At 42.6% G+C, this 27,776-nt stretch overlaps 1 protein-coding gene across 1 annotated transcript; it reads left to right on the top strand.

The window, feature by feature from the left end:
* The first annotated feature begins 280 nt into the window (after positions 1-280).
* On the top strand, positions 281-27,617 carry oafa (OAF homolog a (Drosophila)). The gene is made up of 4 exons (XM_029673211.2): positions 281-1,098; positions 12,062-12,196; positions 12,656-12,836; positions 24,976-27,617. The coding sequence occupies exons 1-4, from the start codon at positions 868-870 to the stop codon at positions 25,251-25,253; spliced, it is 825 nt and encodes a 274-aa protein (XP_029529071.1). The 5' UTR covers positions 281-867; the 3' UTR covers positions 25,254-27,617.
* Positions 27,618-27,776: the final 159 nt, after the last annotated feature.

Genomic DNA, 27,776 nt, shown 5'->3' with positions numbered 1-27,776 from the left:
ATTCAAATCCATAATCATATTTACACAAAAAAATTCACACAAACTATTATAGCAACTGCGGTAGGTTTATCTTCTTGTTCACTAGTGGCAACAATGCTTCATAATAACAAAAAACGGTATTATAAAAATTACCTTCTCTTGTGGCCTATACCATACCATATGCTATAATTATTGTGCAAGCTTGGATTTTCTTGTTGGATCACAACCAAATCATCACACCCCCTTCTGCTACATTTCGAGGGTGCTGTGCCTTTAAAAGTTTGCAACGCTCGTTGAATTCACAGCGCCGTCGCTGAAAGTTTTGAGGCAATGCAAGTAGAATACTCTGCTGTAGTTTGGATACCGAAGGAAGTGACGGGACTGAATGGGAGAAAAAAAAGAAAAAATAATATGAGGATAAAAACAGAAAGCAGAATACGAAGCAACGTGCCGTGTGTACGATCAAGAGAGAGAGTGGTTCTCGCATGATTCTGATATGCATTGAAGTCGTGCGGGTCAAAGTTTTTTTTAGTTGTTACAAAGTAACGTTAGCTGTGAAATGAAAAGCAGAGATTGAATTCTTGATCGAGGTGTGTTTACCTACCTAACGTTACTGTATGCGTTTGACAATTCACCCGAGTCGCGTTAATGTTTGTACACAATCAAATCAATCACGGCATGAATTATAGCGTAAAGCATGGAAGACGAACAACTGGTTGGATTTCATATATATATATATTTTTTTACAAAGAATAGATCGCAAAGGGGCTACCTGTTGAAACTGAAATGCTACTAAATAATTATCTGTTAATATTGAATAGAGACGGTTGGATTTCTCCTGGACTTTAGTATTTCTCCTCTGTCAAGTTCAGTTCTGCGTCTTCTGGAATGTTTGGGAGTTGTTTTCCACCGGTTTCAGCTCGAATAAATGCATTTCTCTGGGCACTAATATTCTTAACAACGTTCGGACTTTGTTCAGAGCTGAAAGTTCGTGTTCGTTTAGCTGATGGACAAATCACAGAGGAAGTTCTAGAAGCAGACAGTGAAAAAGACTCCATCACACTTGAGTTCAAACAGGAAGATGGAACTCTCATAACGTTTGTCGCTGACTTCAAACAGGTGAGCGGTACCAAATGTGTTTTGCCCCACACCCTCATTGTTTTGTGTTGGGTTATTGCCCAATGACCACCTATGTTGCCAGCCTGATCAGCGGTAACGCAGATGTTGAATGAAGACTATTATACCTCCATGTAACTCATTTAGAAAACAGTACACCATAGCCTAATCGTGTTAGTCTAGCCTGTGTCATTTCAGTGCTGATGAGTTGACTCCCTGGCCATAGGCCCTCCTCTCCTCATGCTGGTAAATTCCTCAACATGCATGAGTGGATAATGTGAGGTGGCACAACAAACTGAATATTGAATTAGACTCTCACTTGTAAGGATCGGTTTAGGAATGCTATTCTTACTGTTTTGCAATACAACTCAACAATGTATTTTACTCTGAGCCTGCTCAGTCCTATCAACACGGAAGGGCCTAGTCGGAGAGCAAGGGCATCCATCTACTCCAGTGGTTCACAAACTTGGTTGTGCCAGGGACCGGAAATATATGGTCCTTCTTTCTTGCAGGACCAGTTACATTAAACAAATGGCTACATTAAAACTAGCACAAAATAAGCGACTAAGACTAAACCACTGTCCGCTAACCATAAGGGACCCGTCAGCAATATCTCCAGGACTGGTGCTGGTTCATGGGCCAGAGGTTGAGAAACACTGATCTACTCACTGCTTCAGTGTGACATGTGAACCAGCAAACATGCAGCCTGTTCTCCGGGTGCCTCTGGTCACTGTGCACTACTCTCAGACACAGACCAAAGGCATGCGTCTCTGATTGTTGCAGTCCCACAGAAACTGACAGCCTGGCAAGAAGTGAAGGGGGAGATTTTCTAGGATTAAGTGGGCATGTCTGACCTTTTTGATCTGTGGTTTGGTTCACAAATCAAATGGGAAATGTTGTGATTAAAAGAGGCCGGGCACGTTGCCAAATCGGTGATGACACATCTGAGCACATCACACCATGGTGGTGAAGCCTGTTTAGCCAAATTAGCTACAGGCACAGGGCTCTTTCCTCTTGGTTTCCTCTCTGTTTGATCAGTTCCACTTGGAGGCCTGCCTCTCCATTCCGTTTACATGTGGTTCTCATTCAACTCTCTATCTCAAGTATTTATGGGAAGAATTTACTGCTCGGATCCGCATCTGGACAGGAAAGCTCTTAAACAGGGCATATCAAACAATGGGTAGCAGTAAATGGACCGAGTAGATCTATATGAATGGATTTGTTGCTGTAATGAGTTTGTTCACGGGACCAGCCAGCTAGGTGTGTAGATGCTGTTTTTATCAGTCATAGCCTCATGCCAAAATCCCCATGAGTTGGCATGGGTTGTGGGAACAGGAGTCCTGTAATCTATGGGATCAGCACAACTATGAGAATCGGAATGAGTCATTCCGTGATAAGAAGAGGGGGGGATGAACTGAACATTTTACACGAACATGGACACGTGGCGAAATGATATGGCTACCAAACAAACCACACCTCAATCTGTAGGAATGGATTATTCTTATTCCCCATTTGCATGAAAACAGCTGGAATGTGTATATTAATTTGCCATGTTCAAGCAAGCACTTGACCCCAAAATGTAGCCCCCGATTCCCCAAAATGTAATTTGACTAAAAAGGGAGATGCAATTGCCAAAGTCTCTCTACTAAAATCAAAAGACCACTGCTTTACGTTGAACTCCAATGTTGTGGCACATTCAGAATTACCCAGACGTAGCAGTTACGATAACAGAACTAGAGCCATCATAACATTGCTTTTGCCAACCTGATAAGGTAATGATTACATTAAAACAAGTAGGGCAGGGTACCCCAACCGAATTTGGCCCGCTGGTGTTTTATTTTTTATATATAATGATTACGTGTGTGTGTGTGTGTGTGTGTGTGTGTGTGTGTTGGACTGTAAAAACACCAGCAAAAAAAAAAAGTTATTAAAAAGTTATTTTAATTTTGGAAATCTGTTCCAAAGTATTCCCACGCATAATAGAGAGAAACAGTATATGATTGTGTACAAATGTAAGCAAGGTTTGAAATATTGATTTAGTTAAATATTATATCAGTTTGGGCTTCTTGCGGTCAATTTGCAGTTGACAAATTATTTGTAATTATGTTCCGGCCCCCTGACCATCCTCTCAAAAAAAGTTGATGATCCCTGAAGTAGGGCATCCTATCCTAATTCTTGTATTTTTTAGTCTCTAGTCTAAGATGACCTAATATGAAAACAAGTGTACTGTTACCTTGACTGAAAAGCGAAATCTCTCCAGAGTTTCACTTCAGGGCACAACCTCACTCTCCAGCCCACGACACGGGTGGAATAAAATAGAGTTTCAGTCCCACCTTTTCGAAGACAATCAACTGGGAATGTCTAACATTTTTGAGGGGGAAAAATATCTTGGAATGGTCACGATGATGCAGGCCAGGCCCACACACACTCATCAGTGAGAGAATGTTTGTGGTCTTTCCCAACAGTTTGAATGTGAACCACAGATCTAGCTTGGCTGTGTCCCAAAAGGCACCTTATTCCCTAAACGCTGAGTATACCCTGTCCCCTCAAAACAGCTTTAATTTGTCGGGGCATGGACTCTACAAGGTGTTGAAAACGTTCCACAGGCATGCTGGCCCATGTTGACTCCAATGCTTCCCACAGTTGTCAAGTTGGCTGGATGTCCTTTGAGTGGTGGACCACTCTTGACATGGGGAAATACCCAGCAGGGTTGCAGTTCTTGACACAAACCGGTGCACTTGGCACCTACTATCATACCCCTTTCAAAGGCACTTAAATATCTTGCCCTTTGGCACTCTGAATGGCACACATACACATACGCAATGTCTCGACCTATAAATCCTTCTTTAACCCGTCTCCTCCACTTCACCTACACTGATTGTAGTGGATTAAAGGGATCATATCTTTCACCTAGACTGACCAGGTGAACCCATCATGGAAAGAGCAGGTATTCTTAATTTTTTTGTATCCTCAGTGTATATAGGGGAAACACCAGGAGACAACAAACATACTATTTACACAAGGGAACGTAATATTATTTACAGTAAGGTTAAATTAGATCTTTAGATAGAGGATACCATATGTTTTTTTGTTTTTTTTAAGCTAAACTTTGCTTTTTGCCGGAGTAACCTCTGGTGGCAGAGCATTCCACGATGACATGGCTCTATACATAACTGAGCAACGCATTAAATCTCTATTTTTGGTTTGGGTACTGTAACGAAACCATAGTGGCTTGTCTGGTGGGGTATGTACTCATATACACACACACACACACTAAAGTATACCCTGGTTCGAATCCAGGCTGTATCACATCCAGCTGTGATTGGGAGTCCCATAGGGTGGCGCACAATTGGCCCAGCGTCGTCCGGGTTTGGCCGGGGTAGGCCTAGGCCGCCATTGTAAATAAGAATTTGTTCTTGACTGACTTGTCTAGTTAAAGGTTACACACACACACACACTGACCAAAAAGTTATTTTTTTAGAGTTAACTATTTCCCCATTACCAGTAAAACATCATCAAAACCTATTTCTTTCACTTACTTGCTGTGCTGTTTCGTCGTTCATTTGTTCAGTCGTTTCATTCTCAACCAGGATTTCATCATACATGTCAAGCAGTGAAGTTTCAGCTCTCTCTGTCCGTGGCTTCTCTTCCTCGGTGCACACTGTCACTGTGTCCGTTTCCATATTGTTCAGCTGTGTATGTAACATTTCACGTAAACCCTGTTTCTTGTCTGCCTCGAGGTAGCGGTCCTTGTACATAGCATCAAGCATGGTGGCGACACAGTAAAGAGAGAATGCCACCGAATCGCTTGTCCACAGCCTGTGTTGGCAGTTTTGTTGAGCAGGCGTTTCAATGCCATGACCGAGAGTATCGCGTATTCTGCAGGCGCAGTTGATGAGCTTATTTCTCAAGTCAGTTGTTCGAGTGGAGCTAGCTAGCGTGTGCAAGTTTCAAACATGTTCTCAAGTGCCATTGAAATGGCAGCAGCGGTATGATAACCAGCATATTCATGAGCATGCAAAACGACTTTCCTCAGTACGAAATCCTCAACGACCCACTGTGCTATCAGACTTGGCATGCTCATGGGCTGATATTTTACTGGTCCAAATGTCAGTCGTGATGCTATTACTGTGTGACTCCGGTAGGGCAACATTTGAAAAATAGTGCACTTGGTAGTATGTACCGGAGCTCGACCAATCAGTGAAAGCCAACATTACCCACAACCGAGAATGGTTGATTGTCAAGGGCAATGATTTCCATTATCTTGACGTTAATGGATTTTGCCTTTTTGAGTTCTCGCTGAAATGTTCTTCCTCTTTTGAATGCCTGCTCGACTTGTTGACTGCTCGATCCACACAGCAGACATTGTGGGCTAGGTTAGGAATGCTGTGTTACACGTGTAGTGCAACCTTTTACGTGGCGTCATTACATCATGTACCTGTACACTACCATTCAAAAGTATCGGGTCACTTAGAAATGTCCTTGTTTTTGAAAGAAAAGCACTTTTGTCCATTATTAAATAACATCAAATTGACCAGAAATACAGTGTAGACATTGTTAATCTGTTAGATTACTATTGCAGCTGGAAATGGCTGATTTAATGGAATATCTACATAGGCGTGCAGAGGCCCATTATCAGCAACCATCTGTCGTGTCTATGGCATCATTAAATTTGATGACTTATTTTATCAAATCAATTCTCTTATTATTACATGATTAAACTAATCATTTAAATGTAATTAACTAGGAAGTTGGGGCACTAAGGAAAATCTTGAGATTATAAAGTTATAATTTTCCTAATATAACTTCAGATATTTAACATCTGATCAATTAGTCTTCTAATTAATGAATTATTCTTTACCTCATGTTTAGTCTCATTCCAAACATTGTAAATTGTTGGTTATCTGCACGAGCCCCAGGCTTTACTATGAGTTATCTATACATAAATTGTCTTAGTAAATAAATGATTAACTAAATAATAACAAAAATGCATAAACAAACACAGTAGATATGGTTACAATGAAATGATAGGGGAGGTTCCCTAGTGGACTAAGCCGATATGACGGCTTGGCGGACAAAGGGTGTGGACTGAGAAGGGCGGGAAAGACACTCACTATACAGTTGATAATTATATGAATTGAAATGCTAATCCTTTGCACTTGAACGATCACTCATTCGGGAATAATCGCAATCAATATATTTACGCACCAGTATGTCATCGTGGTCTCTGTTGGAATCGTCAGTCCCTTCTGTTGGAAAGTTCATCCGAGCGTCTCTCTCCCTCTGCTTCCCTGAAGTCTTTCGTGGTTAGAATGGATACTTCAGAGTACCATTCAGAAATGTTCTTATAGAATAGATGTTTCAGCGTTTGTCGGTCTTCGCATCCCAGGTTGATATAATTTCTAGCTGCAGACTAGTAATTAATATCTAAGATTTGCTCTTATTCTGTCGGGATCGATAGTCTCAGTGTTTAACAGCCGTGTAGCCAATGCTCCACGTGGTATGGTTAGGAATTCAACAACCTTCGCCTAAACTGGGGTTTTTGTGGTCTAAACTCAACTTGTGCCCCCTCGGTGTCCATCGAGGTACGCGTGGTCTGAAAAGGATTTCTTCAGGAGGGTTTTTTATTTGTAACAGTAGAAAAGGGCTGTTCCATGACGCTAGATCATGTCTGTGCTCACGGGGGTGGGCCCGATGACTTGGTTAACTTTTCACAAATAGTTTCATTTTTATACAAGAATTAGATGCAAACACCCTAATTGAGAAATGTACATATTCAGAGATAGTCATGTGTGTTTCCTGCCCTCTCTGAGGTCACCAAATGAAACACACTCGTCATACCCTTACGTTTAGGAGTTCGCCATGTGAAATCGTTTGTTCTCTCTGTCTCTTTCTGCATGGCCCGGGGGAGAGGGTCTCCTCCAGGAATTTACAACCTGAGATAAGTGTGTGTGTGAGAGAGAATACCCAAAAAGGACCACGTCATGACACATCACTCCTGTGTTCCAATGGCACGTTGTAAACTATTCCAAGTTTATAATTTTAAAAGGCTAATTGATCATTCGAAAACCCTTTTGCAATTGTTAGTACAGCTGAAAACGGTTGTGAGGATTTTAAAGAAGCAATAAAACTGGCCTTTAGACGAATTGAGTGTAACGTAATAAAATGTGGATAAAGACGAGGGTCTGAATATATTCTAAATGCATTGTATGTGTGACCGATACTATAATTGCTGCTTATTTGTCTCACACATACACACTGGTTGAGATGAGCAACAGATGTTGGGAATATACCTGACACACTATCACTTTAAATTTACTATGCCCCTGTACCAACAATGCCACGGTCGTGTGAACGGGAACATTAGCTCTCTCTCTTAAGTCTTTTATCAGTGTTCATAAATGTATTGTGTTTCACAACTCCCTCAGCCGGCTGTCTTATGTCTAGATATTCTCTCTTCAAAGAAAAGGTCATTATGAATACGCCCAAACAGTAAGCAACTCTTGGGATGAATTGATTTATTTCTATCACACACCCACTTGTTTGTAAAGAGCAGCGAGCACGGCGGTTATCCTTTTATGAGCAGACTCCCATTGCGATATATCTCTGACCCGTATGGCGGCTGCCCATCCTTTTTCTATCCTTTCATAGCCATCGCATATCTCCCAGTAACCTTGGACAAGTAGTTGGAAACTTGGACACCCCGTTGCAGCACAATTACCATTGCACCTTTTTTGTTTCCAATTTTTCATTATTATCTGGGTGGCTTACACGTTATTCGGTTGCTCGTGTGGGAATTCTGTGAAATTTCTCTCAGCATTTCCTCGTGAACGTTGAAGTAGGGTTCGGTGTGCAATGCGTCCGAAGTCGACTCATTTACCAGATCTTATGCTCTACTGAGGCCATCCCACTTTGTCACTTGCACAAACTTGTCAGCCTTTTTTTAACGGGCAAGCAGTGTCACCTTTTCCAGGAAATGTTGTTGTTTTAGGAGTGGATGCCATACAAGGTTAGAACTCTTGGACCACAGGGGCCATCCAGTGAATCCATCCACTGCAGTTGTGTAAGGTCCCACTACTGCACTGCATATGGGAAGGATATGGACTCCAACTCCCACCATGTATTGATCCCTGTGTGGAAGATCTGCTCCACAGATAAGAAATGGGTAGTTGCTCAATACACAGGACCTGCAGGGCATTTCTTCAGAATATCTTTTGAGTTTAGCAGACAGTCAGCATGCACACTAAAGAGGGAGGTGTGGAGGAAGAATGGTGTCTAGTTTCTTTCTCTTAAGACAAGCTGCTTTCTGACAGTAGCCTTGTTTTGGTGTGGCAAAATCATTTGGGCTACATTGTTATTCTAGGCCAAGTTTGCTGTTTTGGCGATTTTTAGCCTGCTGTTTTCAGAGCCTGTTCCCATTTTTATTTTTTGTGTTGCTGTAGCCAACTCACTCCTGTGGTTGTTGGCTACACAGCACAAACAGAGCCTTTCTCCCATACTCATTGTCCTCTACTCCGGGCTGCTCTCTCTGAGGACTGCCTCCTGGCCTCGTCCACTAGCGGATGTCTTTATTCTGCTCTGGGTCGCCAGGCAGATGTTGGGCTTTGAACACTGCTAATAATAAAAAAGGTCTCCTGTCGTTCCCACAGTCAGAGACAGGCAGGAGGGGAACACAGTCAGAGACAGGCAGGAGGGGAAAGGGCAGGCACAGTAACGCCAAATACCTTTTGAACTTTTCACAATCAAATGCTCCACAACACTAGACCTTTTTTTTATTTGATTTTTATGACAATGGATCTGGTTTCTGCTTGTTTTAGCCCATCTATATTCCCTTTTTGGACTACAGCTCAACAAGGAAAGCAAGGCACCTTGTAGAATCAACACTAAGAGATACGTTCTATGTATGTAAAGCTGTAACTTTCTGGCTAACTGGTTTTCAATTGAAAGGATGGCAAGGCTGTTCAACCTGTCTTGGCACATTGTAGATATTTTAGTTATTAAAAAAAAAAAAAAAAAAAAATCTGCTTACTGAAGGAACGTTCGCCTCCAGCAACTGTTACAGGCATTGTACAGCAGAGTCGCAGCGCACACCTCTCCAAAAATGCTCTGTAGCTGCAGCTTGTGGATGGCATTTAGGAGCTCTACAGGATGAAGACCATCTGAAAAAAGTGGCACCATATCATCTTTAATATCGCACTTCATTTTCAAATCATTATGTGAGGTCTTTGGTGTACTTTTTTTTCTCAATTTATGGCAAGATAACCAAATTTTCTGTTACTTACATTTATGAAAATGACTGAATTGGTGTAAACTCCTCGCATATAGCTTCAATCGTGTGGAACCGCATGTCCAAATTACTGATTGAACTATCCAGAGCCACAAAACACTTGTGAAATCCAGTGTCTGACTTCTGTTCATTTGCTATGTCATCTTCAGTCTCATCAGGGAAACTCCTCTGCTCCTCTACACCAACTAAGTGTGCCAATCATTGCACTGACATTTTAAAACATTAGATAACAAATGGGCTTGGACTCCTAGGAAATGAAAGGCTAATTTTCTGAATGTCAAATGAGAAGACATGTCTGTTCATTTTAGATCAAAGTAACACACTCATTTTGTCAGGGATGTTGCTGAATGTTGGGTAAAACGCATAATTCTATATAATTATGTGGTCATATTTCTGCTTTTAGCAGATGGGCTTATTTTATCGTGTTTTCTCATAGCACTTGGCACATTTTAATTTAAAGCACAAATATGTAGTTTTGGTAAAAAGCTGAAGGATGTAAATGTAACCACTCAAATTCATAAACGGCTATGGCTGTAAGGACAGACCATACATGATGTCATTTTAGAACTTTAATTTATTTTATTTTTTACAAATATTGGAGTCAATCAATCTTATATTTTGGGCTCTGATGGGGTTTCATGAGGAATAAGTCTTATTTCAATAATCAATGGGTATAAATCATTAATTCAAATGGATGTACCAATCAGATTGCATTTTTAAAACTTGTTCACAGAAACCCAGTTACTGGTTCTGATAGAACAAAGCTCCTGATTTTTTTTTTAAATTTAATTTAAAAAAATTATTACAGATTCTCCTGACTAGTGTACAAAACAAACTTCAGTTTCGGGGTATATTTAAACATGAAAATGCTTGAATAAAAATGACAAGCCGTACAGTTGTTACAGTCCTATCACACAGATGTGTCAACGAGTTGAGTTATCTTTGTCATTTTAATTGTCAATCTTTTAGGTTTGGGCAGCTGTGGATACCACCAGTTGCAGTCTCTGACGTGCAGAGCTCCTATCGATCGATTAGCTCTTTGGCCCTAGCCCCTTAGCTGTTCGAATCTGGACAACTAAATCAGGTGGAGCTTCCATCATATTTTTTCCACCTTACAGATCAAGTCAAAGGGTTAGGGCCAGAGGTAAATGGTAGGGAGAGAATTGGAGCCGACTATCTATGCAAATGGATTTGAGGTGGCCAGTAGCTTGTGCTCAGTCACCATGTGCTGCTAAAGAACTTTGCCTTTGCTGACAAGGTATTTGCATAATGCACTGATTTAAAAAAAAACATGACCAACCCACTTGCCAGATTTTTTAAAAGTAGGATCTATCTTTTGATCGCTTAGGTTTCAATACACTCTCGCATGGTGCATTGCTCTTGACATGGCTTGTTTGCATTCTGTCATCATATGAGCAGGGGTACTGCCTTTTAGCCATTTTCTGACACCGCCCATCATTGGTTGCACATTTTCTCACTTATCCTGTAACCTAATGTCTGTCTTCTCGAGCGCACAGTGTTGCTGTGGCAGTTAGGCCTGGGACTGGGAGGGTGCCAACCTAGTGTGGCTTGGCACGGAGCTTCTGTTGCAGCCCAAAGTTAGGACTACTCCATGATCCTACTGGTGCTGTTGTATTGTGTCCATCTTATTTGTTTTTAACAAATTATAGCCATTTTACCGGGTTAGTGAAACCACTCCAAAAATGCCATAAATGGTTTTAAAATAAAGTGCAAAAAAAAAACATTTATTTTATGAACTTCACACACAGTAGGTCTCCAGCATACTTTAGAGCAGGATGTTAAATGTAACACATAGATGTTACCCAGTCTTAACACCCGCCATAACACAATGCTGGGGTTGGAGAAGCCTTGGCTGCATTACCATGTCCTCCCCTTGTACTACCCCCCTGCTGCTCTCTGCCTGGGTTCCTCCCCTATGATGTTGGTTTCAGAGGAGAAGAGCAGTGCTGCTTTCCTGTAATTACCCTGAGTGTGCCCGGAGCAGTCCCTCCGCGGGCTGTCTGGTTCTCCTCGGACTGTGTGTGTGTGTGTGTGAGACACGTCAGGGAAGGGAGAGCTGATGAATGGGGGAGACAGGTCTGTGGCTTTGCTGTCCTCGGCTGGAACTTCTCTTTATGGCCTTGGGGCTGCAGCCAGATCTCTCGTTCGGTTGCCAACAGCAACAAAGTCGTGGTAAACCTTCCTTCCAACATCTTCATTTTTCTACTTCGTTCACATGAAGAGTATAATGAGATGATTCATCTTTTGAAGTTATGGGTGTTATAGTTTATTAAGAAGAACTCTTTGGGCACCGATTTGACTGTAAATAAGCAGTGTTAGTGAATGGAGACTGAATGTGAATTTATTTCCAAATCTCTCATTCTAATGTGGTTTAGTGTGTAACAGTGCAGATGCAGAATGAAGGGTTCAGTTATTTAACTTGCATTTCAACCTTGTTTCAAGCCTACTATACTGGTCCAAAACGGTATAGCACACCATGTGAGCAAAACGTTTTAAAAATGGTAAATTAAAATCTTCCTTATTGGACAAGTCCAGGAAGTCCCTCACTGTTTCAATTGTTTGTTTTGTTTTCTTCCATATGGTGCATAATGAACACGACCCAGATCCTATGCAGTTACCCTGCCTCACAATCGGTCTCCCTCCTTCCCTCCCCTTCAGCATGTGAAGATCTTCCGGGCGCTCATCCTTGGGGAGCTGGAGAGGGGCCAGAGCCAGTACCAGGCCCTGTGCTTCATCTCGCACCTCAACCACAATGAGTTCATCCCCAGCGAGTCCATGGCCCGACTCAGACAGGTATGTGTCACCCACTGGGGTTCGAACCCAGGTCTCAGGTGCTTCAAGGCTGTTAGTTGCTGAGTTAAAGGCCTTAACTTGCCTGAGACCTGAATATTTCTGTTTAGTCAACGCATGAGAGTGGATCCAAACCTCCTCTGCTACATGTGCACTAGTAGTAACAGAGAAATTAACTTTCTGAGTTGCCTTGCTTGAATATGTTGAAAGTGTATCCTTCCTCTCCTTCAGGTAATCACTGATCTAACATGATACTTGCTGGCAAGTGGTTCTTATGTAGCTTCCACCTATTCCTGCTATGTCAGATCAGTGATAACGCCAAAGGAAGGGTACAGGGAATAACAAATAAGGCCAGTGGGTACCCTTGCTGGGAGTGTGGGAGGGGAAGTGAATGAGCATTATCCCATTTGATAAATAAAGTGACCATGGTGACATGACTGACTTTGTCCTGCGGTCCACCAGAAAAACCCTCAATCCATTCGCATGGCGGAGGAGAGGCGGGGCCTGGACCAGCTGACCATGAACGTGGCAGTGAACCTGAGCCAGGCTTGGCAGCTCAGCAGCCACATCCACAACATGTGCAGCGAGGCCCGGGAGGCTATCTACACCCGGGAGAGGGACGTCAAACATTGGCTGGAGAGAGGTCAATAGAATGAATATGTGACATATACAACAAAATGCACAATGTGGACCCAGAGGATATCGCTTGAAAGTATTAATTAAAACACTTATTTCCAAAGTGGTCCTCAATGGTAAAAACAATAACACATAATGATTAAAATACAAGACAACATTACGAACAACCATAAATATTCATTTATATTGACATCCTAAAAAGTGGCACTATTCACTGCACTTCTCCCTAACCTTAAAGATCAACCATATTAAAACATTAAATCTATTTTTTATTGTTTTTTTTTATTTCACCTTTATTTAACCAGGTAGGCAAGTTGAGAACAAGTTCTCATTAACAACTGCGACCTGGCCGAGATAAAGCAAAGCAGTTCGACACATATAACAACAGAGTTACACATGGAGTAAAACAAACCTACAGTCAATAATACAGTAGAAAAATAAGTCTATATACAATGTGAGCAAATGAGGTGAGAAGGGAGGTAAAGGCAATAAATAGGCCATGGTGGCAAAGTAAATACAATATAGCAATTAAAACACTGGAATGGTAGATTTGACAGTAGATGAGTGTGCAAAGTAGAAATACTGGGGTGCAAAGGAGCAAAATAAATACAGTAGGGGAAGCGGTAGTTGTTTGGGCTATTTATAGATGGGCTATGTACAGGTGCAGTGATCTGTGAGCTGCTCTGACAGCTGGTGCTTAAAGCTAGTGAGGGAGATAAGTGTTTCCAGTTTCAGAGATTTTTGTAGTTCGTTCCAGTCATTGGCAGCAGAGAACTGGAAGGAGAGGCGACCAAAGGAAGAATTGGCTTTGGGGGTGACAAGTGAGATATACAGTGGGGAGAACAAGTATTTGAAACACTGCCGATTTTGCAGGTTTTTCTACTTACAAAGCATGTAGAGGTCTGTAATTTGTATCATAGGTACACTTCAACTGTGAGAGTCCAGAAAATCACATTGTATGATTTTTAAGTAATTAATTTGCATTTTATTGCGTAACATTTTTAAATTTGGTCATTTTTATTTATTTCACCTTTATTTAACCAGGTAGGCTAGTTGAGAACAAGTTCTCATTTGCAACAGCGACCTGGCCAAGATAAAGCATAGCAGTGTGAACAGACAAAAGTTACACATGGAGTAAACAATAAACAAGTCAACATAGTAGAAAAAAAATAATCTATATACATTGTGTGCAAAAGGCATGAGGAGGTAGGCAATAAATAGGCCATAGGAGTGAATAATTATAATTTAGCAGATTAACACTGGAGTGATAAATGATCAGATGAACATGTGCAGGTAGAGATACTGGTGTGCAAAAGAGCAGAAAAGTAAATAAAATAAAAACAGTATGGGGATGAGGTAGGTAAATTGGGTGGGCTATATACCGATGGACTATGTACAGCTGCAGCGATCGGTTAGCTGCTCAGATAGCAGATGTTTAAAGTTGGCGAGGGAGATAAGTCTCCAACTTAAGAGATTTTTTGCAATTCGCTCCAGTCGCAGACAACTGGAAGGAAAGGCGGCCAAATGAGGTTTTGGCTTTAGGGATGATCAGTGAGATACGCCTGCTGGAGCATGTGCTACGGGTGGGTGTTGCCATCGTGACCAGTGAACTGAGATAAGGCGGCGCTTTACCTAGCATAGACTTGTAGATGACCTGGAGCCAGTGGGTATGGCGACGAACATGTAGCGAGGGCCAGCCGACTAGAGCATACAGGTCGCAGTGGTGGGTGGTATAACGTGCTTTAGTAACAAAACGGATGGCACTGTGATAAACTGCATCCAGTTTGCTGAGTAGAGTATTGGAAGCTATTTTGTAGATGACATCGCCGAAGTCGAGGATCGGTAGTATAGTCAGTTTTACTAGGGTAAGTTTGGCGGCGTGAGTGAAGGAGGCTTTGTTGCGAAATAGAAAGCCGACTAGATTTGATTTTGGATTGGAGATGTTTGATATGAATCTGGAAGGAGAGTTTGCAGTCTAGCCAGACACCTAGGTACTTATAGATGTCCAGATATTCTAGGTCGGAACCATCCAGGATGGTGATGCTAGTCGGGTGTGCGGGTGCAGGCAGCGACCTTAGATAGGCTGGGCAGGATGGATATAGGTCTGTAACAGTTTGGGTCCAGGGTGTCTCCTCCTTTGAAGAGGGGGATGACCACGGCAGCTTTCCAATCCTTGGGGATCTCAGATGATACGAAGGAGAGGTTGAACAGGCTGGTAATAGGGCTTGCGACAATGGTGGCGGACAGTTTCAGAAATGGAGGGTCCAGATTCAAGCCCAGCTGATTTGTATGGGTCCAAGTTTTGCAGCTCTTTCAGAACATCTGCTATCTAGATTTGGGTAAAGGAGAAGCTAGGGAGGCTTGGTCGAGTAGCTGCGGGGGGGAGCTGTTGGTCGAGGTTGGAGTAGCCAGGAGGAAGGCATGGCCAGCCGTTGAGAAATGCTTGTTGAAGTTTTCGATTATCACGGATTTATCGGTGGTGACCGTGTTACCTAGCCTTAGTGCAGTGGGCAGCTGGGAGGAGGTGCTCTTGTTCTCTATGGACTTTAGTGTCCCAGAACTTTTTGGAGTTAGAGCTACAGGATGCAAATCTCTGCTTGAAAAAGCTGGCCTTTGCTTTCCTGACTGACTGCGTGTAATGGTTCCTGACTTCCCTGAACAGTTGCATATCGCAGGGACTATTCGATACTATTGCAGTCCGCCACAGGATGTTTTTGTGCTGGTCGAGGGCAGTCAGGTCTGGAGTGAACCAAGGGCTGTATCTGTTCTTAGTTTTGCATTTTTTGAACGGAGCATGCTTGTCTAAGATGGTGAGGAAGTTACATTTAAAGAATGACCAGGCATCCTCAACTGACGGCATGAGGTCAATATCCTTCCAGGATACCCGGGCCAGGTCGATTAGAAAGGCCTGCTCGCAGAAGTGTTTTAGGGAGCGTTTGACAGTGATGAGGGGTGGTCGTTTGACCGCGGACCCGTAGCGGATACAGGCAATGAGGCAGTGATCGCTGAGATCCTGATTGAAGATAGCAGAGGTGTATTTGGAGGGCAAGTTGGTCAGGATAATGTTTATTAGGGTGCCCATGTTTACGGATTTAGGGTTGTACCTGGTGGGTTCCTCGATGATTTGTGTGAGATTGAGGGCATCTAGCTTAGATTGTAGGACTGCCGGGGTGTTAAGCATATGCCAGTTTAGGTCACCTAACAGAACAAACTCTGAAGTTAGATGGGGGGCGATCAATTCACAGCCTTCCTAAGCCAGGATTGAGACACGGCAAGGATATCAGGGTTGGCAGAGTGTGCTAAAGCAGTGAGTAAAACAAACTTAGGGAGGAGGCTTCTGATGTTGACATGCATGAAACCAAGGCTTTTTCGATCACAGAAGTCAACAAGAGGGTGCCTGGGGACATGCAGGGCCTGGGTTTACCTCCACATCACCCGAGGAACCGAGGAGGAGTAGGATGAGGTGCGGCTAAAGGCTATCAAAACTGGTCGCCTAGAGCGTTTGGGACAAGGAATAAAAGGAGCAGATTTATGGGCGTGGTAGAATATATTCAGGGCATAATGTGCAGACGGGTATGGTGGGGTGCGGGTACAGCGGAGGTAAGCCCAGGCACTGGGTGATGATAAGAGAGGTTGTATCTCTGGACATGCTGGTTATAATGGGTGAGGTCACCGCATGTGTGGGAGGTGGGACAAAGGAGGTATGAGGAGTGGAACTAGGGGCTCCGTTGTAAACTAAAACAATGATAACTAACCTGAACAACAGTATACAAGGCATATTGATATTTGAGAGAGACATACAGCAAGGCATAAAGTAATCGCAGGTCTTTATTGGGAGAGCTAGCTAAAACAACAGGTGAGACCACAACCGCTAGTCAGCTAACACAACAACAGCAGGTAAAATTGCGATGACTAGGCAGAGGGGGTCGGATTAACTACACACAGAGCCTGAGTTTGCGGCTGGGTTCGACAGATAAAACATAAATAAACCGAATAGAGTACCGTGATTAATGGACAGTCCAGCAGGCATCAGCTATGTAGCCAAGTGATCATAGTGTCCAGGGGGCAGCAGTAGATGGAACGGGGAAGCCGCCACTACGCTAGCACGCGGGCGACACAGTGTTTAGTAGCCCGGGGTTGGTAGGGGAGTCTGCTCAGACGGAGGCCGGTTGAAGGCACAGCGGATGGAGTATTCGTCGGCAGACCAGACGTGGTGATGTGTCTGGGTGCCATGTCAACAGAGAATCCAAGCCAGATGGCGAAAGAGGTATTGTAGAATTTTGTTTGCTAGCCGGGAGATGTGCCTGGCTCACGGATAACTGGTGCTAGCTTCGTGGCAGTGGTGTTAGCCACTATAGCCAATCGGTAGCAGTGGTGATCCGGTGCCAAGGTCCAGAGTTTACAGCAAGGATCCGGTGGAGTATTGGGCTCTAGCCGTGTATGAGTGGGGTTCGGGTGAACAGCTGACTAGGCCGGGGCGTGGGCCTCAGGGATAGCTTCGGTACTGGGTGCCACGGAGGGTGCAAGCTAGCTGTGAAGATTAGAAGTAGTGGCACAGGGATTACGGCAGGAATCCGGCGTTGTTGTGGAGAGACAGTCCGATACAGGTAGATTGGCGAGTAATATCCAGACTAAGAACAGGGCTGGTATCTGTGCAGAAGGTAAAAGCCGCTAGCAGTGGCTAACAATGACTAAATCGCTTGTAGCTAATTAGCTGGTTAGCTACTGGAGGTTCTTGAATGTGTTCTAAAGTTAAAAATAATAGCGATTCCGTATCACATTGGGTGAGGCAGGTTACCGGAAGGTATAATCTAATTAAAAATCGAAAAGAGAGAATTTTTTGTTGTTGAAATATATACAAAAAATATGAAAAATACAAAAGTACACGAGAGGACAAACAAAACACGTCTACACTGCTACGCCATCTTGGATGACATAAGTATTTGATACATCGGAAAAGCAGAACTTAATATTTGGTACAGAACTTGGTTTGCAATGACAGAGATCATACGTTTCCTGTAGTTCTTGACCAGGTTTGCACACACTGCAGCAGGGATTTTGGCCCAGTCCTCTATACAGACCTTCTCCAGATCCTTCAGGTTTCGGGGCTCTCGCTGGGCAATACGGACTTTCAGCTCCCTCGAAAGATTTTCTATTGGGTTCAGGTCTGGAGACTGGCTAGGCCACTCCAAGACCTTGAGATGCTTCCTTGTGTGACGCTTGTGCTTCCTTCCTCCAAGACCTTGTGTGTTTCGGGTCGTTGTCATGCTGGAAGACCCAGCCACGACCCATCTTCAATGCTAAGGGAAGGAGGTTGTTGGCCAAGATCTCGCGATACATGGCCCCATCCATCCTCCCCTCAATACGGTGCAGTCGTCCTGTCCCCTTTGCAGAAAAGCATCTCCAAAGAATGATGTTTCCACCTCCATGCTTCATGTTTGGGATGGTGTTCTTCTCATCTGGAGGGTTGTTAACACAGTGTCCAAAGAAGGACCAGAAGTATACAGAATAGTGTCGTCTGCGTAGAGGTGGATCAGAGACTCACCAGCAGCAAGAGTGACATCATTGATGTATACAGAGAAGAGAGTCGGCCCAAGAATTGAACCCTGTGGCACCCCCATAGAGACTGCCAGAGGCCCGTACAACAGGCCCTCAGATTTGACACTGAACTCTGTCAGAGAAGTAGTTGGTGAACCAGGCAAGGCAATCATTTAAAAAACCAAGGCTGTTGATTCTGCCGATTAGGATGTTGTGATTGACAGAGTCGAAAGCCTTGGCCAGGTCAATGAATACGGCTGCACAGTATTGTCTTATTGATGGCGGTTAAGTTATTGTTTAGAACCTTGAGCGTGGCTGAGGTGCACCCATGACCAGCTCTGAAACCAGATTGTATAGCGGAGAAGGTACAGTGGGATTCGAAATGGTCGGTGATCTTTTTGTTAACTTGGCTTTTGAAGACCTTAGAAAGGCAGGGTAGGATAGATATAGGTCTGTAGCAGTTTGGGTCAAGAGTGTCCCCCCCACCCCCCTTTTGAAGAGGGGGGATGACTGCAGCTGCTTTCCAATCTTTGGGAATCTCAGACGACACGAGGTTGAACAGGCTAGTAATGGGGGTTGCAACAATTTCAGCAGATAATTTTAGAAAGAAAGGGTCCAGATTGTCTAGCCCGGCTGATTTTGCAGCTCTTTCAGAACATCAGCGGACTGGATTTGGGAGAAGGAGAAATGGGGAAGGCTTGGGCGAATTGCTGTGGGGGGTGCGGTGCTGTTGACTGGGGTAGGGGTGGCCAGGTGGAAAGCATGGCCAGCCGTGGAAAAATGCTTATTGAAATTCTCAATTATAGTGGATTTATCGGTGGTGACAGAGTTTCCTATCCTCAGTGCAGTGGGCAGTTGGGAGGAGGTGCTCTTATTCTCCATGGACTTTGCAATGTCCCAGAACTTTTTTGAGTTTGTGTTGCAGGAAATACATTTCTGCTTGAAAAAGCTAGCCTTGGCTTTTCTAACTGCCTGTGTATATTGGTTTCTAACTTCCCTAAAAAGTTGCATTTCACAGGGGCTGTTCGATGCTATTGCAGAACACCACAGGATGTTTTTGGGTTGGTTAAGGGCAGTCAGGTCTGGAGAGAACCAAGGGCTATATCTGTTCCTGGTTCTACATTTCTTGAATGGGGCATGCTTATTTAAGCTGGTGAGGAAAGCACTTTTAAAGAACAACCAGGCATCTTTTACGGGATGAGGTCGATATCCTTCCAGGATACCCGGGCCAGGTCGATTAGAAAGGCCTGCTCGCTGAAGTGTTTCAGGGAGCGTTTGATAGTGATGAGTATGATAATGATTGCACATCATACCAATCCTTAAAATAAATACACCTGACCAGCAGTAGGGGGCACAAGGGTCAGTGGAGTGGTTTCCCTTACAATTACGACCATGACTAAATTAAACTTTGCCTGCTTTTTAGAGCTATTTTTACTTTTTATTTGCTTGATCTCCAAGGGAAGTCTATTCCATAGACAAATTCCTATATGGAAAAACGTGCTCCTCGCAGTACTGTTTACTCTTGGGATTTTACAAGACATAACACAAGCTCTGGTATTGTGACTGTGTTGGTTATAGACCATATCAATGTGTTTCATGTAACCTGGGGCGTGATCGTTCAAGATGTCAAGCATATGATTTAAGTTGGTCCACTCTGGACTCCAAAGGCAACAAGCCCACCTTCAGGAACTCCCCTACCCCTATGTGGGTCCTAGGGGAGACATTCAGCATATACCTGAACATTATTTTGCAAGACCTGTGTTCTCTTTTTCAGCTTTTTTGATAGCCCACTATACCAAACAGAGCAGGCATAATCAACATGACACTGAATCAAGGTTGAGACGAGCAGTTTAACTTTAATGTTAAAATATCTAGTGTTATGATGTAAATTTAATTTGTTTGCCATTTTTTAAAATTTTTAGCAGCAGCAATCAGGTCTCCAGAAAGGGATTTATCTAGGGACACAAAGATAAGATACTTGTTTTAGATTCGCTCTCCTTGCCTGCACAGTTTACTGTTATCTTGTCAGCCCTAAGCAATCTGTTTTGTTCCAAACAAAATCGATTCAGTTTTTACCAAATGTAGTGACAATTTTTGTCAGACAACCAATCTCTAACAAAATACAATTCCTTAACTCAGGGTCTCCTCTATGTAAACTGTATCCTTCCCTGATACCAGTATGGCTGAATCATCAGCATACAGTAAAGTGCAAACTCCTGCTTTATCTGGCATATCGTTAACGTATATAAGAGAGGCCCTAAAATTGATCCCTGCAGTACTCCAAATGCCTCTGACACATCAACAACATTACATACTTGTGTTCTGTTGGTCAGATAAGACTTAAAACAGTTCACTGCTACATCATTTAGACCCATGCATTTCAGTTTCATCAGGAGAATATTATGGTCCACAGTGTCAACAGCTTCCTGCAAGTCTAACATGACCATACCTGTATAGTTCCCCTTCTCACTTTCCTGCTTAATGTGGATACGACAAGTATCAGTGGAATGAGCTGTTCTAAAGCCAGATTGTAGTTCATAAATAAGTTTGTGCTCAAGAAGGTATCCCTCAAGTTGATTTTAAAAACTAATCTCTCAACCATTTTGGATGATGTTCTGAGGATTGACACAGGCCTGTAGTTTCCTGCATTTGTTTTACTGCTCTTCTTGTGGAGTGGAACCACCCGGGCTGTTTTGAGATCCTTGGGAAATGGACCACCACTAATAAAGGTTTACAATATGTTATCATTTTAGCAGTGACACGAGCACTATTCTTTGAATTGTGCAGGAAGGTTATCCAGCCCAGTTGCTTTGTTTATGCTTAATGAGCACAGCTCAGACAAATCATTTGTGAGACCGTTGCTATGGTAAAAGTAGTTAATGAAAGACTGGCCATAGTGTCCAGAGCAGAAGGGTAACTTCTGAACCAGAGATGAAGCTATAGTGGTAAAAAATGTTTTAAAATAATTTGCAACCTTTTGCCTGGTCATAACATAAAACATCAGGGGGAGTTTTTAAGCCAATGTCCATTTAAAAAGTTCTAAAGTATACAAGGCTGATTGATGTAAGTTGTCATTAACGGCATCTTTATAATGTTGGGATTTGGTCTTATCCATTTTGTATCTTGCCTGGTTTCTACAGTTAATATAACCATCATAATCTTGTTGTAGATTTGTCCTTCTGAATCTGGCCAGGTAGCGATCCCTTTTCCTTATGAGGTCTAAGATCTCGGAAGTGATCCATTTCCCTGACCGCTGTTTGATTTGATTTTGTTTCATCGAAGCCAGAGTCGAGTGCAGACAAACAGATCATTAAAAAGATACCAAGCTTGATCAACATCACAGTTTAGTACATGAGATCAATCCAAAATTCCCAGGACCTCTACATAACGTTTTTTTTTAAGGATTGTTTCATAGACCGTACCTTCATGAATATATTACCAGCTCTAGCAGCATTATGGATTTCTTACGGGTACAGTAGGTTACCATATTATCACTAAAACCAATATTTAAGACTCCTGACTGGCAGACATTCTCTTGATCTGATACAATAATCAAATCCAAAGTCGATTTACTGTCAATACGCACCTGGGTTGGCTCAACAATTAGTTGTTCTAGTCCAAATAGCTGATTTTAAAGTTATACAGGGCATTTACTAGTGTACGTTTCTTGGGTGATAACTGCACATTTGTATTAAAATCGCCGATAAAACACACCAAGTATAGGATGACATTAAGGAAGAAGTATATCTACCCATGAAATCTCAAGACCATCCATTTTCAGATCTGAAAGAGGGTTAAAATGCACATCATTCCTAGTAAAAAAAACACACGCCACCACCGTTTCGGTCAATTCTATGAACGCTGTGAACACGGTAGTTCAACCTCATGGTTGGATGGGTCAATTGAGGACGATGTCGCAGTAACTACTGCATCTCGTGTGTTTAGAAGCAAGGAATTTGAGTTCCTCTAATTTCGGCAGCAGGCTCTGCGTTCACATGGATAAAGTGAAGTCCTCTCTGGTTGAAACAGTCAAACATGTCCTTTTCTGTGCCCACTGCTGATACATCGACGATCTCCTCTAGATTGCACTCATCATCCCTGCTTGTGTCCGGCATCCCAACGTTTGGCACCACATTTAAACAGCATACATTCCACACAAGCAAAATGTTACTTTGAGACTTTACAGCTTCATCATATGACAAAGGGGTTGATACTTCCACACTTTGTGAACAAACAAATGTCACAATCCACTGCTTTTGAATTCTTCCTTTTGGTCTTACCACAGTTTGGGCATAGTTGTTTAGCTTGCTTTGTGGTGTTTGGGCCAGGACGGGTGTACAGCGTAGCAGGCTTAATGTAACACGCAGCTTGTTGGAGTTAACACCGGTCTCAGCTGTGTTTACTGTGTACCTTCCCCGAGCGGCTCAGCTGTTGCCGTAGGAAAGGTGATATCAGGTGCTGGTGCTGTGCTGGAAAATGTCCCCCCTGCCAGAATCCCCCCCCCCCCCCCTTCGCGTTCTTCATTGCTGGGACTTGCCTGCTAGTTGAGATTTCTGCTCTTCACACCGTTGTCAGTTTAGCCTACATTTCACTGATCTTAGCATTTTTTTTGTCTGCAGTTTTCGGTTTGGCTATTTGTTTCAAGTGTATGTGGCGGTTCTAGCTTGTATGGCACCCCTCAGCACCCGGGGGCACCCGTGCCGCCCCCTGCAAGATGCTACGGTGGGTGGCTGCCCATGTCACCCGTACCTAAATCCGCTACTAATTTATATTAGTCTATAAATCAATCTCTTTGCCAAAATTTGCCATCTCTCCCATGTCTTATTCAACTAGTATTTTTTAAAGTGGAAGGATAATTCCGCTATAATTGTTCTGAAATGTTTATTGCTTGCCAACATATTACTCCCTCTATGTTTAATATAATAAGCATTTATGAATTCTGTTGCCTGACGTGAAGTTTGTTCTATAGAAAGTATTTGACTCTAGCCACAGAATTAAGGAAATTAGAAGGGGGGGGGGGGGGGTTCTGCCAGGTTGGAGATTTTCGGGCACATCACCTGTTCAGTTGCTCATGGCTGAAGTTCACAATATGAAAACGAAGATTTCCATCCACGTCTTTCGGTGTAGGTGGAATGGGAGTTTAGGATAATCGCCATGTTTGAATTGTAGAATAAATCAGAAACGACAAAGCAAAACCTCTGGCTAAAGCCATAATAGTATTGCACGTTGAGATATACAAACAAACAATACTCGAATAGCAAAAAATACATTTAAGAGTCTGTTAGGTGAAAATAATAAAAAGTGATCTGCAGTGGTGTAAAAATATTTTAAAGTACTACTTAAGTAGTTTTTTGTGGGGGTATGTATTTGACTATTTATATTTTGGACTACTTTTACTTCACTACATTCCTGAAGAAAATAATGTACTTTTTACTCCATAAATTTTCCCTAAGACCCAAAAGTACTCATTTACATTTTGAATGCTTAGCAGGACAGAAAGTGTCCAAGAGAACACCCCTGGTCATCTCTACTGCCTCTGATCAGGTGGACTCACCCCGTGGCTATCTGTAAATAAATACAAATGGTGCGGCCTGGTTTGCTTAATATAAGGAATTTGAAATTATTTATACTTTTACTTTTGATACTTTAAGTATATTTTAGCAATTACATTGACATTTGAAACATAAGTATATTTAAAACCAAATACTTTTTAGACTTTTACTCAAGTAGTATTTTACTGGGTGACTTTTACTTGAGTCATTTTCTATTACGGCATCTTTAGTTCTATTCAAGTATGACAATTGTGTACTTTTTCCACCACTGGGGAATAGTATCGTTCACAGTCAATGTTTTTGGCCTTAGTGGCCTTTCTCAAGACAAGGTGCACATTAGTCCACCTTTGTGTGGACGTGGAATAAAATATGCAGATGGCCTTTTCATTTTTGTCCTCCCAGCTTCTCTTTTTCATTTGGAGAGGTCAGCCCCTCCCTCGGTGAAGAATGATTGACTGGAGTGCTGAGCTGGAATAAAAGCCTGCACACACTATGGCCTCCAGGAATTCAGTGGCCACCCTTGGTCTCAATACATTTTAGCTCTATATGTACACTACCAAACTAGCCCAGTTCTACTTCAATAACACTATTAGTATTTGACAATGTAGAAAAAGATTACGCAATTGACTGTAAACTGAAACGTTCTCTCTCTGAGAGTCTGTTTTGCTCCTATAGCTCTCTTGCTCAACTTTAGGCAATCACTTTTTGTGATCGTTTTTAATTTTTTTTATGAGAGCTGACTGAAGAGCCCTGTATCTTTTAGTTTATATGAAGTCAACAGTGTCTAGTCGTAGATAATGTACTGTTAAAAAAAATGTAGCCTAATGGTCAGTGCAGTGCACGGTGAACCATCTGTGATTGAATAGAGATAGCAGCACTCTTTTGCATGAAAAAGCTCCTTATTACTAGCCTAGTCCCAGATCTGTTTGTGCCGTCTTGCCAAATCCTATGGTCATTGTCACAGTGGGTGTTGGCAAGACCGCACAAACAGATCTGGGACCAGGCTACCTTAATTAGTGCATTGACTCACAAATATGTTGCTTGCTGCACCTGTAGGAGTGGAGGGCTCCGTGTTTGAGATCCTGCCCCAGTCGGTGGACGTGGTCCCGGTCCTGCTGTCGTGCCGCTCTACGAGAGACGTGTGGCAGCCCTGCTCCTGCAGCTTCAGCCTGCGTCTGGAGTGGTACCCCTGCCTGCTCAAGTACTGCCGCAACCGCGACACCACAGGCAAAGGTAGCCCCTACAAGTGCGGCATCAAGAGCTGCAGCAAAGGCTACCAATTCACCTACTATGTCCCCCACAAACAGCTCTGTCTCTGGGATGAGGAGACTTAGCAGCACACTGGCTGTGCAGTCAGACCCCCTCACCCCCCAATGCTTTTCTTTTCCTCCCTTATTTAATTTGGATATCACGTTGGAGTTCAGTTCATCCTGTCGTGAGATGATAGTAGTTTTATGCCTTAAATGGGACAGTTTAGGTTGAAATTGAGACCAAAGCTGATGCTGCCGAAGTGTCCAGGTACCTACGTGCCACCTAAAGTTACTCTCACACGTTTGTGCCCAGCTAATAAAAAAATGACTACAAGAACCTCCTCTCATAAGGACACGTTTATGCATACGGCTGGACAGAGCAGCCTTTTTTTCTACATTTCTTGCCCAGTGGGATGATTGGTGAAGGAACAACGTTCCCATTATGTTGTCACAGGAAACCGTGGGATGCGGATCGGAACGGTCAGTCGGACAGTGACTTATGACGTCAATAACACCGCTTTAGCCAGCTCTCTTCCTGGTCGACGGCAACTCAGGTTGCAATCAACAATGTTTCTCTGATTGCTGGGATTATTTATTTGGTTGCCAGGTGAATTTATTGAAGATTCTTATGTATAAAATGACTAATCTTAAGTTTTCTTTATATAAACTTCATCCCATTTTGTCTTTTGATTTGTGTAGAAAAACAGACAGATTATATACACATTGTAAAAAAAAACATTAGCAACACCTTCCTAATATTGAGTTGCACCCCCTTTTGCCCTCAGAACAGCCTCAATTCGTCGGGGACATGAACTCTACATGGTGTCAAAAGCGTTCCACAGGGATGCTGGCCCATGTTGACCCCAATGCTTCCCACAGTTGTCAAGTTAGCTGGATGTCCTTTGGGTGGTGGACCATTCTTGATACACACGGGAAACTGTTGAGTGTGAAAACCCCAGCAGCGTTGCAGTTCTTGACCCGCTCAAACCAGTGTGCCTGGCACCTACTACAATACCCTGTTTTTCAAGGCATTTCCATATTTGGTGTTGCCCATTCACCCTCTGAATGGGCAACATACACAATCCATGTCTCAATTGCCTCTAGGCTTAAGACTCCTTTGTTAACCTGTCTTCTCCCCTGCATCTACACTGATTTGAAGTGGATTTAACAGGTGACAATAAGGGAAAATAGCTTTCAACTGGTCAGTCTGTCATGGAAAGAGCAGGTGTTCCTAATGTTTTGTACCCTCAGTATATTGTGAAAATGTCTGGGCATTGTATTTAGTTAACAGTATAGATGCTGATGCTAATTTAAAGTACATTGTTGAAGAGCAAGTTACTTCTTTCTAGCCTCAATGTTGTTTTTCTTCTGTCAATGTGATAAAACATTTTTTTTTTTCTATTGGGACCAAATTTCATGAATCCCAATTCACAATGGAAGATCACCTGGTATCTGTAAACCGTCTGGGTTTGAGAGAGAATGCCACTAACTTGAACATCATTCACAGCTCAATCACTGACGGCCATGATTGATTTTTCTTTTACACACACTATATATATATATTTCATTTTGACAAAGGTCTCCAAGTTCATTTGCTTATATTTCATTATTCTTTCAAGGTTAGGGGCAAACCACAGTAAAGATTCACAAAGGAAATATTCTCCAAGGAAGGGGCTGAAGTTGCAACTTATTTGATTTGTGTTCACTCTTTTCACTTCTCATGGAATGGATCTGATAAACGTTTGAAGCAATGCCGTTAATGCAATGCCTTCCATTCAACGTTCAACACATGGATTATTGGGGGGGGATCTAACCATAGTCAGTGAAACCCTTTTACCATTATTACATTTCTCATGTCGGTTCATTTCATTAACTTCACAATTTGTTAAATGTACGTGTAGGGCCTTCCTGATTATCACTTGGATATGTGATTCCATTCCACACAGAACACTTTGTTCAGGTAGGACTAAAATAATCAGCAATCAGTAGGGAAATGTCCAATTTTATTCCACAATACGATCACTTGTCTGCTATCCAATTCCTATACCTCATTACGGCATTTTACATCTCGAGTAGCTTAATGTGTTTTAATCATATTCAGTAGTAACTGGTACCTAATTGTTTTGTTTAATTCTCCTGGTTTTATTCTGTCACGTTATGCTAATGTTCACTTTGTGTATGACCTCTTCCTAACTCACAAACCAAAATGTATTTTTTTGTTTGTTGAAAAAACCCTTCGAACTGTGGCCATTCTATGGTAACCTATGTGCCTTAACACTTTAAATGATATTTTTGCAATGTAAAACTAGAGTAAAGTCTCTTGTATTTTTCTATGTAAGAGTTGTGTATGTTTGCAAAGAGCAATACCACAGAAAATGAAGTCATTTACAATTCAAAAGTACATTTTTGCCTGCAAGGGTTCAATAAAGGCACCTCTTTTGCACTGCACTTGTGTGGGTGGTCTTTATTCAGCAAAAATCTGACTTCAGAACAAGATTCACTGACACCTACCATGCGCCAGGTACAGTATCCATTTTCGTGTAGCTTTCATGTTCCCCACCTGTACCAGAAAGAGCATTTCTGCAGAAGGCTTATTATACCTGCATC

The sequence above is a fragment of the Oncorhynchus nerka genome, linkage group LG11, assembly GCF_034236695.1.
Source record: "Oncorhynchus nerka isolate Pitt River linkage group LG11, Oner_Uvic_2.0, whole genome shotgun sequence".
NCBI lineage: Eukaryota > Metazoa > Chordata > Actinopteri > Salmoniformes > Salmonidae > Oncorhynchus > Oncorhynchus nerka.
This window is presented reverse-complemented; position numbering and strand designations above follow the sequence as displayed.